Below are 17,716 nucleotides of genomic sequence, written 5' to 3'. Positions count from 1 at the left end.
ATCTCTTGCTTTCTCATAAGGATGGACCCTCGGGTACTAGTACCCTCGTCTTCAGAGGACTACACGTCCTCGCCAACAGAGGGCTGCACGCCCTCACCTTCAGAGGACTGCGTGTCCTCACTTTCAGAGGACTGCATGTCCTCACCTTTAGAGGGCTACACGCCCTCGCCATCAGAGGACTGCATGTCCTCACCTTTGTAGGGCTACACGCCCTCACCTTTAGAGGACCACACGTCCTCACCTTTAGCTACACATACCTCTCTAATAGCTAAGCTCACCTCCTTGAGAGGAGAAGCTAGAACTTAGCTACACACCCCCAATAATAGCTAAGCTCACCCGCATGACAAAAAACATGAAAATACAAAAAAATAGTCCTTACTACAAAGACTACTCAAAATGCCCCGAAATACAAGGCTAAAACCCTATACTACTAGAATGGTCAAAATACAAGGCCCAACCGAAGGAAAAACCTATTCTAATATTTACAAAGATAAGCGGGCTCATACTTAGCCCATGGGCTCGAAATCTATCCTAAGGCTCATGAGAACCCTAGGGCCTTCCCTTGGATCTCTAGCCCAATCTACTTGGAGTCTTCTACCCAATGCCCTTGCGGGATAGGATTGCATCACCTTGTTTTTTCAGCATTGAATTGATGGCCTCGGCAAGATTTTTTGTCATGTGACCCACCACCTCCTGTTGTCACAAGCAGTAGTCCATTTTTCTTTTAGGATCTTTTCTAACTATTTAGTCACTTGTTTATTTTCTTTCATTACATTATTGAAGTAATAAGAAAATTTGGGCTCAGCCATGACATACCCTAACATTTGATCAACAAAATACATTATCAAGGTTTGTCCATAAAATTTAAAGTTTAGTGAAAAATAATAATTATTTGGTTGCAGAACTTACCCATGCTAATGATTTTTTTCCTTAGACCTAACTTGTTGAAATGTCTCATAAAGTTTTGTGCAATGTGTCTAATGCAATACACATGCACCGAGTTGTCTAGTGTCCACCTACTACCATGTTTCTTGTAAGCACTTGTTTTTGAAAGGGGTTTGTCTAGCATTAGGCACAACTGTGTTGCTTTGCCACATGTCTTTTTAAGTTTTGGAAGAAAAATACATGGCTTCTATAGTCTCACCCTTAATAAGGGCAGAGGCAATCGAAAGGATGTGGTTGGCCCCATCTTGTGTGACTACCACTAACAATGTTCCTTTGTACTTCTCGTAAAGAAAAGTACATTGACCTAAAATCTTGGTTTGCAGTATGCAAACCCATCAATAAGTATCTTAAATGTCCAAAAAAGTCAATGATACATTGCACAACTAGGAATTAGCTCTTGTTGTTCATTATAAGTTGGCTTCAACTATTTCTCAACCATGGTTTTAGACACAAATGTTTAAAGTGGCAAGAGATATTTGAGTAAATCCTCATAGGATTACTCCTAGTTGCCATACGCCTATTCGATCACCCATTTTTTTGCTAGCCAAGCTTTTCAATAGGTGGTGGTATAGTTGTACAATTTTTTTATGTAGGCTATGAATGTTAATACTGAAACAGTTGCATCATTCTTTACCATTGCTATAATGCTTTTACCTATCACATCATACCTAAGCTTTATGTGATATTGTGATAACATTGTTGATACACAAGTGTGGGGTTCTTTTAGTATGTTTATCTCCCATTGCTATTGAGTACATACTCCCACTAATGATGCTCTTAACCTGTTGGAAGAAATAACATATTATTGTTTTAAAATATTAAAATTACGCATAAGTTAATGGCTACATTTACTGATGGAAGCTTTCTTGAGAACCTTCTATGGAGGCTGGATCTTTGAGCTTCAAAGAGGCCCTTCAATGGTGATTTTTCATCATGGAGATGTAACAGAAGATAAAGGAGAAGAGGTGAAAGGAGGAGCCATCTACTAAAGAATAAGCCATGGAAGGAGAAGTTTCACCACCAAGAGAGTGCCTTGGATAAGAAGCTTAGAGAGGAAGCTTCAATGAAGGAAAAGAATGAGAGAGAGGGGGGGGGGGCAAGAAATTGAAGGAGAAAAAGAGGGAAAGAAGTTCAACTTTGAAGTGTGTCTCATAAGTTTCGCATTCATCAAAGTTACAACAAGTGTTGCACATACTTCTACATATAGCCTAGGTAGCTTCCTTGAGAAGCTTCCTTAAGAATCTTCCTTGAGAAGCTTCTTTGAGAAGCTTTCTTGAGAAGCTAGAGCTTAGCTACACATATGTTAGTCGATGAATACGACTAACTTTTGTGTATAAAACCTGTGTAAATTGTATCAAACTCCTCCAATTTATGGTTATTTTGCAGTGTTGTAATTACTTTTTGTTAAAGATAGGTAATAAATACTTAGTACTTCCATTTTGTGTGTTTAATAATCATTTCCTCTCAATTTCAAGATAATTAGGCAAGTTTGTGAAGTGCTAATTTTCATCCTCTCACTAAGCCAATCTATTGGCTTAGCTAGCCATCTGCTAAGCGCAACACTCCTCGGCTGAGCACGAGGAAGAATCAGAAAGAAGGATGAGTTGTGCATTTGCGCTGAGCGAAGGGTCATCCAGCTAAGCGCACTGCTTCAGGCCATCCGCTGAGCGAGAAAAGCACGCACTAAGCTGAAATCCACTAATGCGTGCTGAGCGGTTCATAGTCGCGCAAAGCGCGATAACACAAACAAAGCCACCTATTTAAGCCTGAAATCAAATTTTGGAGAGGATTTTGGCCATTTTCTCAAAGTAGCTTCTGCATGTGAGAGATTCTTGAGAGAGAAGGGTTCGAATCCAGAGAGTTTTGAGAGGTTTTGTTGTGTGAAGACCTGCAGAAGAACCGAGCTTGAAGAGGAAGTCGTCCTGAGAGCTTGAGACGAGTTGTGAGTGATTGTGACGTTCTAGAGGTGGAGGAGACATCCTCACCGCTTGTATTTCTTCAATCCTTCATTTTTCTCTTCTCTTTGTTGTAAAGGAAACTTCCCAATTATGGAGAGCTAAATCCTCTGTTGGTTCTTCCATGTAGGTACTTGATGTAAATACCTGTATATCTATTTAATGATGTTTTATGTGTTCTCTGTGCTATCAGTACGTCATTGCAGTGTGTTTCTGCCTTGATCACATAGATGCATGCTTTGTTAGGATCATTCAATAGTGGAAATTGGTCTGATTCTTAGAACTTGATAGGACAGGGCTAGTTTATCATATTATCATGAGGGATTGGGGTACGATAACCTAGTTGTTTGTTTGTTTGTCTTAATGCAATTCTGGTCGAGTTTAGTCCAACAAGAGGAATCTGAGGATGATGCTTGATCGGGATTAGGCTAGACTATCATGAGGAATCGGGGTTTAGCATTTCAGGAGACAGCATAGAACACATGAGCATTGTTAAGTAGAGAATATCCTTTTAACATCAGGCACCTAATAGGAAGACCAACGTGTTGTCTACTTGTCTTTACACATCATTACTCGTGTGATTTTCCTTTTAATAGTTAGTTTACATACCTTTTCATAGTCAACACATCTCTTTTCTTACTAGACACCTATTCACTGAATATAGCTTTACCAAGTAAAACAAGTTCCCCGAGAGTTCGATACTCGGTTTTTACCGTTTTATACTACTTGCGCTATCCGGTGCACTTGCCGGGTTCCAACAACATACCCCTCTAATAACTAAGCTCGTCTCCTTGAGAAGCTTCCTCGAGAAGCTAGAGCTTAGCTACACACACCTCTCTAATAGCTAAGCTCACCTCCTTGAGATGAGAAGCTAGAGCTTAGCTACACACACCCCCTATAATAGCTAAGCCCACCCCATGCCAAAATACATGAAAATACAAAAAGTCCCTTCTACAAAGACTACTCAAAATTCACTAAAATACAAGGCTAAAACCCTATACTACTAGAATGGCCAAAAATACAAGGCCCAAAAGAAGGAAAAACCTATTTTAATATTTACAAAGAAGAATGGACCCAACCTTGGCCCATGGCTCAGAAATCTACCCTGAGATTCAAGAGAACCCTAGGGCCTTCTTTATCAGCTCTAGCCCATTCCTCTTGGAGTCTTCTATCCAACACCCTTGGGGGTAGGATTGCATCATTTACTGAATGTAGTTTAAAATAATTTACCTTCATTCGCATGTTTTGTCGATGCATTTCAAAATCCACAAGTTAGTCCCAGACTTTTGACCTATTATTAAGATTTGTTATTCTTTAGACGATAAATATTTACTGCATACTTTGACATCAGTTTTGTTGGGAAACCACATTCTTAGAAGGAGCATTCTTAGTTCATAGACAGATTCTTCTGGGCGGTCCATCAAGTGACCAAACTTGTGATATTTCGAAGGTTTTTTGGTGCTTATGTCATGCATGTATGTTGACATACTATAGGTAGGCTTGATACCTGATGGTGGCTCGATATTTAGGTTTTGGTTGTCATCCTCGTCTACGTCATCTTTGTTGTTGTTGTTCAAATTTATTTCTTCGTCATCTTCACTAAATGGACCAACTTCTTCAACAAGTGCACACCCTCTGTGTACTGAGGTTGAGATTATTGCAACGTAGGGAGATGGTCTACAATTGGGGCACTCCATGACGCATGTTGCATACTCCCTGAAGGTTAAGGAATAGGTTGTTCATACCCATAAAATGAAGGTGATTAAGTTAGCTAGGAATATGTTGGGTCAGTCAACAATTGCATGTATGACGCAAGGTTGGTGTCCCAATCATACTCTTAACTTTAGGCGTGGTTGAGATCAAATGTCAGTTGCTACTATTCATAAATTGGTTGAGGCTTTTCTCAAGCAGCAAAACTTAGACACTTCAAGATTGATCACCATTTTGTAACCGGGCTCATTGAAAGATAAAGACCTAAAACACACATTTTCCACCTTCTAGTGAGAGAATGTACAATAATGTTGGAAGACATGACTCTTCAGCTAGGACTGCATGTGCATGGAAAACTAGTGACTAGACCAACTTATTTTGATTGGGAAGACATATGTCATACTTATCTTAGTGTTGTTCCACCAAAAGGCAATGCAATAGTAGGGTCGACGATCAAACTAAAATGGTTGTGTGACAATATGCCACCTTTGCCACAACAACAATTAGAAGCTCACTGCAGAGCATACAATTTTAGATTGAATAGGGGTATTGATGCTTGATAAAATAGGTAACAAAGTTCACTTAATGTATTTAACTCTGTTAGCAAATCTTAGGCGTGCAGGTAGATATAGTTGGGGCTCCACTTGTTTAGCTACACTCTATAGAGAAATGTGTCGGGCAACAAAAGTCAATGCTAAATGCATGAGTGGGTGTACATCATTGTTACAGTCCTGGGTTGGTATCATATTCCATTAGTTGCACCACAATGCAACAGACAACCAATGTATCCACTAATACTTGGGTGGAGCAGGGGTGGGTTACATTTTGCTAGAACTCCTTAGCTGATGTTATTGGTTTTAGAGAAATAATTGATAACATGAGACATGATCAAGTAAAATTTATGAGAATTAGCTATAAATTAATATTATAGAAATTAATGAAGTTCATACATTGCAATAATATTATTAATATTATAGTTTTTTTGGATGTGACTGTATCTTCCTTATGTCCAAACAATGCCACCACAAGCATTCAACAGTTCACACATATGGACTACATTGGTTCATTATGCAGTAGTTGTCTAGCAAGATACAGATCAGGTGAAGCTCTATTTCAGTTTATGCCAAGATGTATCAGAACCACGAAAAAAAACTTAAGTAAATTATATAAGGTGGACATGCGGGGACACGCTGATAAGAACTAGGAAGAAAAACATGCTAAGTGGATAAGGTTTTGGAATGAAAGACAAGAAAGAGTTTTGATAGAGCAACCTATGGCAAGGAACATCCCAAAATACCTTCAATGGTACCATATTAATTCGGTATAGCCAAGGAACATAATTCCATAATCCAATAACAATGGTCCAGATGACATGCTGAACGAAAACCTCGAAGCACATCATCATCAACAACAGCATGCATGAACGCGCAATGCACCTCCACAACGAAGTATATATGTTCCAAACACCATGCCCAATTATGACATGCAGTCACCTTGTCAATCGTTTGCATTGTCTCCATTCGAACAACAACCATATGCAAGATTTGAAAATGATTCATAATATTTTGCATCCACGCCTATTGAATTCTACAATAATTTGTTTGATGAAAATCTAGGAACCCCTGAGTCAGTTGTTGCATATATGCAAACATTGTATCCCTATATGAGGGTGGTAGTTCGTCATTGAATGAGGGACATGTGAGTTTTACTCTATCATCATTTAGTTTAAATATCACTCAGGATTTCAATCAATCACATGATGAACTTGTTGATAGTGGACAACAATAAGAACAACAATAACCCCGCCAAAATTTGCATCGTATGAGGAAGCCTAGACTTTATGGCACTGGATCCCACTTTGGTGATTAATTGCATATTTTGCTTTTATTTTTAGCAACTAGTGTATTAACAAATTATTGTCAGCATTTTGTGTTTATGTAATTTACTTATATTAATTTTTCGTTATTCAAAATTTATTAGCAAAGTTTCATAACACCTATTTGAATAATTTTCAAGAAAAAAAAATCACCTTTAGTTCAAAATTTCATTCCTTGAAGGCAACTTATGACCTCCATATGATTATGTGCATCACTTATTTTGGTTATTTAGTCCCATAGTTTTCATGTCGGTAAATTTGATGATACAACTTTCAGCACTCCAATCATCCTAAAAATGCATAAAAAAACTGCCCAAAAACAAGAAAAAACCTCCTTTCAAAATTTCATTCCATGGGAGCAACTTTTGGCACCTATATGGTTATGTATATCAGTTATTTTGGTTCAAATAATGATTTATTCTCATATTTTTCATGTTGATGAAACCGATGATATAACTTTCAGGAGTCCAATCAACCTAAAAATGCATAAAAAAAAGTGTCCAAAAACAAGAAAAATCACTTTTACTTTAAAATTTTATTCCATGAAAGCAACTTTTGACACATATATGGTTATGTGTATCAGTTATTTTGGTTCAAATAATGATTTATTCCCATATTTTTCATGTTGATGTAACAATGATGCAACTTTCAGGACTCCAATCATCCTAAAATTGCATTAAAAAAGTGCTCAAAAACAAGAAAAAATCACCTACACTTCAAAATTTCATTCCACGAGGACAACTTTTGGTACCTATGTTTATGTGTATTAGTTATGTTGGTTCAAATAATGTTTCACTCATAGTTTTCATGTCGATGAAGTCGATAATATAGCTTTCATGACTCCAATCAGCTTAAAAATGCATAAAAAAGTGCCAAAAAACAAAAAATCACATTTACTTCAAAATTTCATTCCATGAGGGCAACTTTTGGCACCTATTTGTTATATGCAATTATTTGGGTTCAAATAATTATTTATTCTCATAGTTTTCATGTTAATAAAGCCGATAATGCAACTCTTAAGACTCCAATCGGCCTAAAAATGCATCAAAAAAGTGTCCAAAAACAAGAAAAAATACCTTTACTTCAAAATTTCATTCCATGAGGGAAACTTTTAGCACCTATATGATTATGTGTATCAGTTATTTTGATTCAAATAATTCTTCATTCCCATAGTTTTCATATCAATGAAGCTGATAATACAACTTTCAAGTAAAAATGCATCAAAAAGGTGCCCGAAAACACAAAAAAAATATCATCTCAACAGTAATATTATTTTCATGTGTCATAAGGTTACAGTTCACCCGTTAGGAATCCTGTAGAGCTTTATCTTTGGTGGCAGAAAAGTAATGGCCGAGATAGCACTGACATTAATCAATGGCCCATACCGTATTGACGTGAATGAGGTTACTATTCACCCATCAGGAATCCTACAGAGCTTTTATCTTTTGTGGCAGAAATGTAGTGGCCAAGATAGTACCGACAAAAATCAATGGCCCAAAACGTATTTATTTGATTGAGGTTACTTTTCACCCATCAGGAATCCTGCAAGGCTTCGTCTTTTGTGCTAGAAAATTAGTGGCCAAGATAGCACTGAAAATAATCAACGGCCCATAATGCATTGATGTGAATGAGGTTACTATTCACCTATCGAGAATCATGCATAGCTTTTTCTTTTGTAGCAAAAAAGTAGTAGCCAAGATAGCACCAACAACAATCAATGGCCCAGAATGCATTGATGTGAACAAGGTTACTGTTCACCCATAAGGAATTCTTGCAAAGCTTAGTTTTTGTGCCAGAAAAGTAGTAGCCAAGATAGCACCAATGACAATCAACGGCCAATAATGCATTCATGTGAATGAGATTATTTTTCACCAATCAAGAATGTTGTAGGGCTTTGAATTTTGTGCCAAAATGAAGTGACCAAGATAGCATTGACAACAATCAATGGACTATAACGTATTGACGTAAACAAGGTTATTGTTCACCTATCAAAAATCCTACAAAGCTTCATCTTTTGTGCCAGAAAAAGAGCGATCATGATGGCACCGCTGACAATCAACGTGATGTAAGCTCCATTGGAGCTTGTAGGCCTAGGATCTTCTTCATCAATGGATTCCTTTGCTTCTTGGAATATGAATGGCAACGGAATGGAGAAGGAAGAGAAAGAGGAGATGCCATTTCAAGGAGAAGATGAGTCTAGAAGAAGCTCACCACCATAGGAGGCCATGGATAATAGCTTGGAGGAAGAAGGAGATGAATGAAGGGAGAGGAAGAGAAGAGCATGAAATTTTGTGCTCTAAAAGAGCGCTGAAATCTGAAGTTTAATTTTCAAATGATCACAAGTTGAAAAAATGCACACACATGACCTCTATTTATAGCCTGTGTCACACAAAATTGGAGGGAAATTTGAATTTCAATTCAAATTTCACTTGAATTTGAAATTGAATTTGTGGAGCCAAAATTTCACTAATTATGATTAGTGAATTTCAGTTATGGTTCAGCCCACTAATCCAAGATCAATTCCAAGATTCTCCATTAAGTGTGCTTAGGTGTCATGAGGCATGTAAAGCATGAAGGACATGTACAAAGTGTGACTATATGATGTGGCAATGAGGTGTAGTAAGCAAATGCTCTCCTCCCCCTCTAAAATTTAATTGGATTGGGCTTCTACCAATTCAATTAAATTTATTTCCCAACACACACATCAAATATTCACTTAGTGCATGTGAAATTACAAAACTACCCCTAATACAAAAACTAGTTTAGGTGTCTTATATTTCTAGGGTAGCCACCTACATTATGGAGCCCTAAATACAAGGACCAAATATAATGACATCCTAATCTAATATGTACAAAGATAATTGGACCCAACCTTGGCCCATGGGCTCAGAAATCTACCCTAAGGTTCATGAGAACCCTAGGGCCTTCTTCAGCAGCTCTAGCCCAATCCTCTTGGAGCCTCTTGCTCATGGCTCTAGTGACTGGTCCCTTCCTAGGGAGGATTGCATCATCCCCTCCCCCTTGAAGAGGATTTGACCTCAAATATGTTAGTTCCTCCTCCCCAATATCAGCTCCACCTGCAAAAGGAGTTAAATCAGAAATGTTAAAAGTGGTGTTGACTCCATACTCTTCTGGGAGGTCCAACTCGCTAAGCAAGTTGTGTGTCTCGCTTAGCGGATGTTACTTGCTAAGCGCATATGCCTTGCTTAGAGAGACACCAGCTGCTTCAACCTTCTTCTTCTTCATCCTTTAGCCTGAAACTGAAGTTGAACCACATTAATTCACAATATTGGGAATATCTACTGAGTGAAATTAAACTAAACATAAAAATATGTACAAACCTACAAAAAGAACCATAAATTGGGAAAAGGATATAAATTTCATGAAACTTTTCAATACAAAAGTTAGTCGTAAATAAAGACTAACAAACTCCCCCAAATTTACAATTTTGCTTGTCTTCAAGCAAAGAAAGAACAGTTCACTTGTCCTCAAGTGACAATCACAGTGGTTACTCAAAATTTTGTTTGTTATAAAACATTCAATCACATGAACATAAGTGGCAAGCAATGCTTTCAACCAACAGCTTTTCATAAAGATATGCAGAATTTGAAAGATATGAACATGGTTATTAAGCAACACAAGTGAAATAAGCTAGCAAGCATGACAGATATCAAGGAAGGTTCATCAAGCCAATGCCTTATGTCACTGTTTCTCTCAAAAGCACAAGTGTTTAAGGAAATTTTCCAATTCAACAACCAACATAAGTCTCAACTTTTGAATTTCATCTCATGACATACAATCACAATCACAAACACATAAATTGAATCTGAAGGACTTTCTTGGCTTGTAATGAGGCTGGGCTGCTAACAATTCATGGTTTTTCTAGGATGCAAAAGCTTAGGTTCTAGGAGAGCATTCATCCCTAGATCAACTGTTTTTTTTTCTTTTTATTCCATCTTCTATTGACTTGCCACATAAATTTAAGGAACTTAGCTTAAGTAACAGCACACACAAACTCTTATTCTTGAAATTTCTCTTTTTTTTTTTATTTTAGTAGTTTTTACTTGCTGCTTCTTATTTATGTGTGGCTGTTACTTGCCTTACCACAATTACCATCACCCAACAACCTCCCCCAAATTTGGGACAAATTTTCTTTGAATCACGATGCTCTCCTACAACCTAAGGAAAGGTAGATGTAGATTATAATTCAACAGGCTCAGGGTTCAACTCAATCAATCATATTCAAGCTCAACATGGGTGCAAGGGATAACTCATTCATGAACAAGGTAAGCTATTTGGCTAAGTGGCTATTTCAATCAATAATGGCCATCATCATTTCCAAAATCATGCATTCATTCAATATTCAGAGATTCACGCAAAAATCGGTACCCAATGATAGTTGTTCTCTCACAATTAAGGTTCACACAACTCACTGGGTTGTGGCTAATGATTACCTTCACCATTTACCTGTCAAGCAAGCTAACATTTCCACTCACGTCCCTAATTCATGTTCTTTCTCTTCTAATTACTACATACTCATTCAAAGCATGTGATCTAATCATCACAATTCACTCAATTCATGCCATTGATCAATTTCAAATTCATTCACAAACACAGAAATTTTAAACCAACAAACCACTGCATAAACATAATTGTAAACTATTCAAAAAGCTTTGAAATTTACTAAATAAGTAAACTAAAACTAAAAACTGAAACATAAAAAAAAACTGCATCTAAAGAAGAAAAATAAATCATAGTCCTGTCATCACTCATTCTGTGCCGGTGTGGGCTCATCCTGATGTGAAGAAGGGGCATCCTGGGCTGGCTGAGATGTCTCCTATGCTGTAGTAGGCCAGGGATCCCAAGTGTTCTGCGCCGCTGCTAAATCAGCTGCATAACCGGTGTCCTCAGCATCTTCCTCATCCTCTAAGACCTCCACTAATGGTGTAGTAGCAGGTGAAGTCTGTGGAGTGGCCTCTGGTGTGACCTCCGACATGGGCTACGCCTCTGGCTGTAGCTCCTGGGTTGTAGGAGCCTCACCTCCCTCCGAAGGAGAAGGTCCTGGGCCCTGAATGCCTCCATGCTCATAATCGACCGATGTTGAGCCAAGTCATGGATACTCTGCAACACCAGGCATAGCCATGGTGTAGGCTCTGTAGCATCAGCACTAGGATCTATACGCTCTGAACGGAGATGGTGGAGGGTACTAGAAGTGGTGGAGCTGGAGCTGGAGGAGTGGAAGAAGAAGGAGTAGAAGAAGAAGAGGCCTCAGGTCCTCGAGCCCGTGCCTTGCGGGTCCCCAGAAATGTGACCGAAGGATCATCCGGGTTCCAACAATTCTTCTGGATATACGCCAAGTTAATGGCTGGGCTCAAGGACTCAATTGTCAATGAATCTAGAACAACTCCCCAGACGATGCATAAAGCAGAGATGAGCGTCGAAAATGCAAGGCTGGAGAAATTAGACTGGGCCATCTGTGAGATCTGGCCTGAGATGAGGGAGCCCAAGCCCATTTCCATCTTCATGACTAGTCCATAGACTAACCTCGCCCTGTCCATGTTAAGATCAGACGTATGAGAGGAGGGAGCGAGGTTGGAGTATGATAACACACTCCAAGTCTGGGCGAGACTAGTGAGGTCCTTCCTTAGAAGCTTCCACAGCGCGCCCTCTACGTTAAGCATAAATCCCCTCCCTAGGATACAGAGTCTGGCGGTGAATTCCTGAGGTTCTAGGCGAGTACCACAGAAACTGGTACAAGTGGTATAGTGCTCCCCTGGCTCCAAAACCACAGGGGTCTCCAAGAAGCTGTTGAGGGACTCAGTATCAAACTTTATTAGTTTGCCCCTCACTCTAACTTGCCTCGGAGATTTGTCCTCTGGATCATAAAGGTTTGCATAGAACTCCTTGACCAAGGCCATGTCAATGTGACCGTCCATCTTCCTGGTCAGGGCCTTGTGCCAATTCCGCCTCTCGAGTTCCCTACGGAACTCATCATACTCTGTAACATAAAGAATGACATTCCTCTTTGGAAGGATGTTCTAGGAGTGAACGTTCTGTGAATAACGCTCCTAGGCAGCCTCATAAATGAATCTTGTGGTGTCATAGGGCTCCCTGGGTCTGGAGGCGGTGGCTTTTCTCTTTCTAGAGGCCATATTCATTAAAAAGAATCACAGGAATTGAAATTAGACAGGCTTTATTCAAAACTGAAAGCAGAAAAATAAAACAGAAAAACAGATTGGGTGCTTAGCGAGACTGACTTGCTTAGCGCGCCTTATGAAAATAACAGCACACGCTTAGTGCGACAACACAAAAACACAAACTCTGGCTAAGCGAGACACACTCGCTTAGCTGACACAGCACAATGGCTAAGTGAGCATGGCTCGCTAAGCCTTATTCTCTGACAGAGAGCTAATTGCGCTTAGCGAGACTGACTCACTTAGCGCGACACACTACACAGGCTTAGCGCCAACAGGCACTTAGCCCAACTTGACCACTGGAACATAATTGGCTTAGCGAGCAGGCTCACTAAGCCCAATTCCAAAACAGAGAAGAAATTGCACTTAGCGAGACTGACTTGCTTAGCACATGAACAAAAACTCAAAAAACTAAATTGCCTTGGGCTTAGCAAGACTGACTCGCTTATCCTAGGCTTATTCAAGCTACAGAGGCATGGTGGCTTAGCAATACTAACTCGCTCAGCTAGCAATAGAAGACCAACAACCTCTTAGACTCTGACCCAAGCAACACAACTCGCTAAGCGCAGCATGCCGGCTTAACGAGTTCATATGAACTCAGAAATAAAACTGGAAAATTAAAATCTCGCTAAGCCAAAGTGCAGTGGCTTAGCGAGTTCATACAGAAAAGCATAAATTCAAACAAAAACGATGAACACAGTTAGCGAGATAAGGTCGGCTTAGCGAGTTCGTCAGAAAACCCAGAAATTCATCTAAAATAGATGAACTCGCTTAGCGAGTACATCGAAAATTCCAGAAAATTGGGGCTTTTCAGCCCCTAACTACAGGCCCCTATTAGGCCTCAAAAACCTAAGCAAATCACACCAAAATAACCTACATTGTGTGCGAAATGAAACCCCTAACAGCATACAATCTAACAACTAAGCAAACAACAACAACATCAATCTCAAAATCAGCATTCACAGGACACAAGCATGGCTTCTACCCTATGGTTCAAGAACAAAAATTAAAAGTTAAAGTAAAAAGGTACTTGTTGGATCAAGTGGCCTCGGAATAATTAAGAAGGGGGGTTGAATTAATTATTAATAAACCTTTACTAATTAAAAATCTATCCTTCTTAATGTTACTAATATCAATTAGGCTTTTACTATAATGTTAAGAAAGTAAAGAACAGAAATAGAAATTTAACCCAAAGTAAAAGCGATAATTAAAGTGCATAGCGGAAATTAAAGAGTGTAGGGAAGAAGAAGACAAACACAAGAGTTTTATATTGGTTCGGCAATAACCCGTGCCTACATCTAGTCCCCAAGCAACCTGCGGTCCTTGAGATTTCATTTCAACCTTGTAAAGTCCTTTACAAGCAAAGATCCACAAGGGATGTACCCTACCTTGTTCTCTTTGAACAACGAGTGGATGTACCCTCCACTAGAACTGATCCATAAGAGATGTACCCTTTCTTGTTCTTAGTCACAACAACCCAAGTAGATGTACCCTCTACTTGTACCCCAAAGGATGTACCCTCCAATGTGTTAAGACAAAAGTTCTCAGGCGGTTAGTCCTTCGAAACTTTCTTAAGGGGATACAAAAGATATCTCAGGCGGTTAGTCCTTTGAAATCTTTTGTATAAGGGAAAGGGAAGAATCAAAAGAATTCTCAGACGGTGTCATTTTGAATTCTTTGACAAGGGAAAAGGGAGACATAAAGGAATTCAGGCGGTTAGTCCTTTGTTCTTTTGGAAAAGGGAGAAGAGAATGAAAAGATGAATAGCACAAGTTTTTGATCAAAGAACTTTTCTTGGAAGAGAAAGTTTTGAACAAAAACTTTTAGAAAGATGAAGAGAAGATGAAACAAAAAAATTTGTTGAAAGAGATTGTTATGAAATTCATGCCATGGTCACATATTTATAATCTCTTGATGACTCAAGTTAAAGTTTGTGACTCTTGTCAATTTCTTCAAAAACTAGTCACTTTAAGAGTTATGACTCTTGTGAAAAACTAGTCACTTAAAAGTTATGACTTTTGAAAAAATCTTCAGAAACAAGTCACTTGAAGAATTGTGACTTTTGGAAATGTATTTTTCGAAAACAATCACTGGTAATCGATCACCATTAAGGTGTAATCGATTACACATCAACAAATGTGACTCTTTATTTTGAATTTTGAAAATCTTAATGTTTTAAAAACACTGGTAATCGATTACATGATTATGGTAATCGATTACAGCTTTGTAAATCAATTTGAAAAACAATGCTGGCTATTGGTAATCGATTACTACCTTCTAGTAATCGATTACCAGAGAGTAAAACTCTTTGGTAAAGGATTCTGTGAAAACTTCATGTGCTACTCAATGTTTTGAAAAACTTTTTAATACTTATCTTGATTGAGTCTTCTCTTGATTCTTGAATCTTGAGTGTTGAATCTTGATCTTGATTATTCTTGATTCTTGATTCTTGATTCTTGAAACTTGAAACTTGATTCTTGAATCTTTGCTTGAAACTTTGCTTAACTCTTGACTCTTTGGCATCATCAAAATAACCTTGGAAGGCATTGCTTCCATAGTACTTACTTGGATTGCAGAGAAGTGAGGATGAAAGCAAAGCAGGGGATGCAAGGAAGCTCAGTCCATGAAGGGAAGTGGGTAGTGATCTTTTCTGGTGGCATCATTCAATTTTCTATAGTCAATACACATCCTCCAGCCAGTGATGGTTCTTGTGGGAATTAAATCATTCTTCTCATTCCTAATTACCATCAAACCTCCTTTCTTGGGGACCGCCTGCACAGGACTCACTCAGGCACTATCCGAAATTGGATAGATGAGGCCTGCCTCCAGCAATTTAAGTACTTCTTTCCTCACTTTCTCTTTCATAACTGGATTCAGTCTTCTTTGTGGCTGTCTTACAGGCTTATAGTTAGCTTCCGTATTGATCTAATGCATACAGTAAGAAGGGATGATTCCTTTCAAGTCAGAAATGTGCCATCCAATGGTTGCCTTATGTTTCTTCAAAACCTTCACCAGCTGAGCCTCCTCTTCCTTCCTCAAAGAACTGCTGATGATCACCAGATTAGTTTCATTTCCTCCTAAAAATACATACTTCAGATGTTCAAGAAGGGTCTTCGACTCCACTTTAGCCTTTTCTGCTGGACTGTCCTTCTTTAATTCTTCAAAAACCACTTCCCCAGCAAGTTTTTCTTCTACACCTTCTAATTCCTCCAGATAGGTCTGCACTTCATTTTCTTCTTCTATTGTCAGACATTATATAGTGTTATTCGGTGCTTTTTCAAGTGGGGACTGTAATACCATGGCTCTAGCTACCATATCTATCTCATGTTCTACCTTTTCTACTTTAAAATAGGCCTTGTGATCATTTGGGTGCTTCATCGCCTCAAATAAGTTAAATGTAACTTTCTGGTCATCCACGCTCATTTCTAGCTTACCCTTCCCCATATCCACCATACAATTGGCGGTTAACATGAAGGGACGACCCAAAATTAGAGGGATTTCAAAATCCTCTTCAATGTCCATAATAACAAAGTCTGTAGGGAAGGCAAATTGCTACACCTTGACTAGAACATCTTCAATCACACCATACGGCCTTGTTATAGAACGATCTGCCAGCTGCAATGTCATTCTTGTTGGCATAATCTCCAACTCTCTAATTCTCCTGCACATGGAGAGAGGCATCAAATTTATGCTAGCCCCTAAATCAATGAGAGTTTTTCCAACTGACACTGCACCAATAGAGCAAGGGATTGTGACACTCCCTAGATCCTTGTATTTGGGTGGAAGGATTCTTTGAATCACAGCACTGCAGTTTCCTTCCACCACAATTTTATCATTATGGATATATTTGCTCTTCTTGGTTAGCATATCCTTCAGAAACTTTGAGTAAAGTGGCATCTGCTATAAGGCTTCTCCAAAAGGAATAGTTATCTCCAATTTCTTGAAGATATTAAGAAAACGAGAAAAGTGTCGTTCCTTGTCTTTCTTGGATGGTACCAAAGGATATGGCACGTCCTTCCTTGAGCATGGGACAACCTCTTTCTTCTTTTCTCTGGCTAGCTCACTCTTTGTCTTCTTTTCTTCCTCTTTTTCTCTATTTTTTCATTTTTTTCTTCTTTTTCTTTTTTTTTTCTTTTTCTTCATTTATTTATTTCTCACCATCATTTATTTTTTTACCCCATCAATTGATCTTCTTCTTCTCTAGCCACTACTTCTTGGTCATCACTAATCCTCCTTTCACCTTCAAACATGATTGCCTTTTTGCCTCTAGTCATAACAGCTTTGCATTCTTCCTTTGGATTCCTTTCAGTATTAGCTCAGAAACTTCCAGAAGAATTCTCAACTATTTGCTTGGCTTACTGTCCTACTTGGATCTACAGGTTCTTTATGGCAGACGTTCGTGGGTTCGCCCAACTGCGATACTAATCAACAAGTGTACTGAGTCGCGCAAGTAATATAAAACGATAAGAACCGAGTATCGAATCATAGGGAGTTTGTTTCATTCAGAAAAGAGTCCATTCAATAAGCAGACATTTGTATGGAACCAGAAAATATAACAAAAGATAATTTTTGTAATTCTAAAAATAACTTCAAAATTTGCTATCTAATCATGAGAGATAAACAGATGATTAAAACATTGGGTCCTTCTACTGAACAACTTAATGTAATTATGTGTTTTTCTCTATTTAAGGTTGTTTCTGTGTTCTATGCTGAGAGCAAATACCCCAAACACCAATTCCTCGCGCGAATAGACTAATTCTATTTAAACTTCGTTCTATGATTCCTCGTCGAACTTGGCCTAAACGAATTGCATTAAGATTATAGCATCTTAAAAACTAAATCCCTGCACTTCGTGTCCATACATACAGTTCTTTAGCCTGCTCTATCTAATTCTAAGGATTTAAAACATTTTCTAATGCTAAAGATCCTAACTTTACATACAAATGGGTGATGAGTCCACAAGCATGCAAGAATTAATTGCAGATAGAGGCATTGGACACATAAAAACAACTTTAAATAGATAGTGAAGAGTTTTA

At 38.5% G+C, this 17,716-nt stretch overlaps 1 protein-coding gene across 1 annotated transcript; it reads right to left on the bottom strand.

The window, feature by feature from the left end:
* Window positions 1–16,232: 16,232 nt before the first annotated feature.
* On the bottom strand, window positions 16,233–16,577 carry LOC102660062 (uncharacterized). The gene has a single exon (XM_006599801.1). It carries the CDS (start codon window positions 16,575–16,577, stop codon window positions 16,233–16,235), a length of 345 nt encoding a protein of 114 aa, XP_006599864.1.
* Between the last annotated feature and the right edge of the window lie 1,139 nt (window positions 16,578–17,716).

Source organism: Glycine max, chromosome 16 (genome assembly GCF_000004515.6).
Source record: "Glycine max cultivar Williams 82 chromosome 16, Glycine_max_v4.0, whole genome shotgun sequence".
NCBI lineage: Eukaryota > Viridiplantae > Streptophyta > Magnoliopsida > Fabales > Fabaceae > Glycine > Glycine max.
This window is presented reverse-complemented; position numbering and strand designations above follow the sequence as displayed.

Bases quoted from the DNA above. Each gene is read 5' to 3' on its own strand.
- LOC102660062 (XM_006599801.1), bottom strand. From the start codon at position 16,577: ATGCCACTTTACTCAAAGTTTCTGAAGGATATGCTAACCAAGAAGAGC.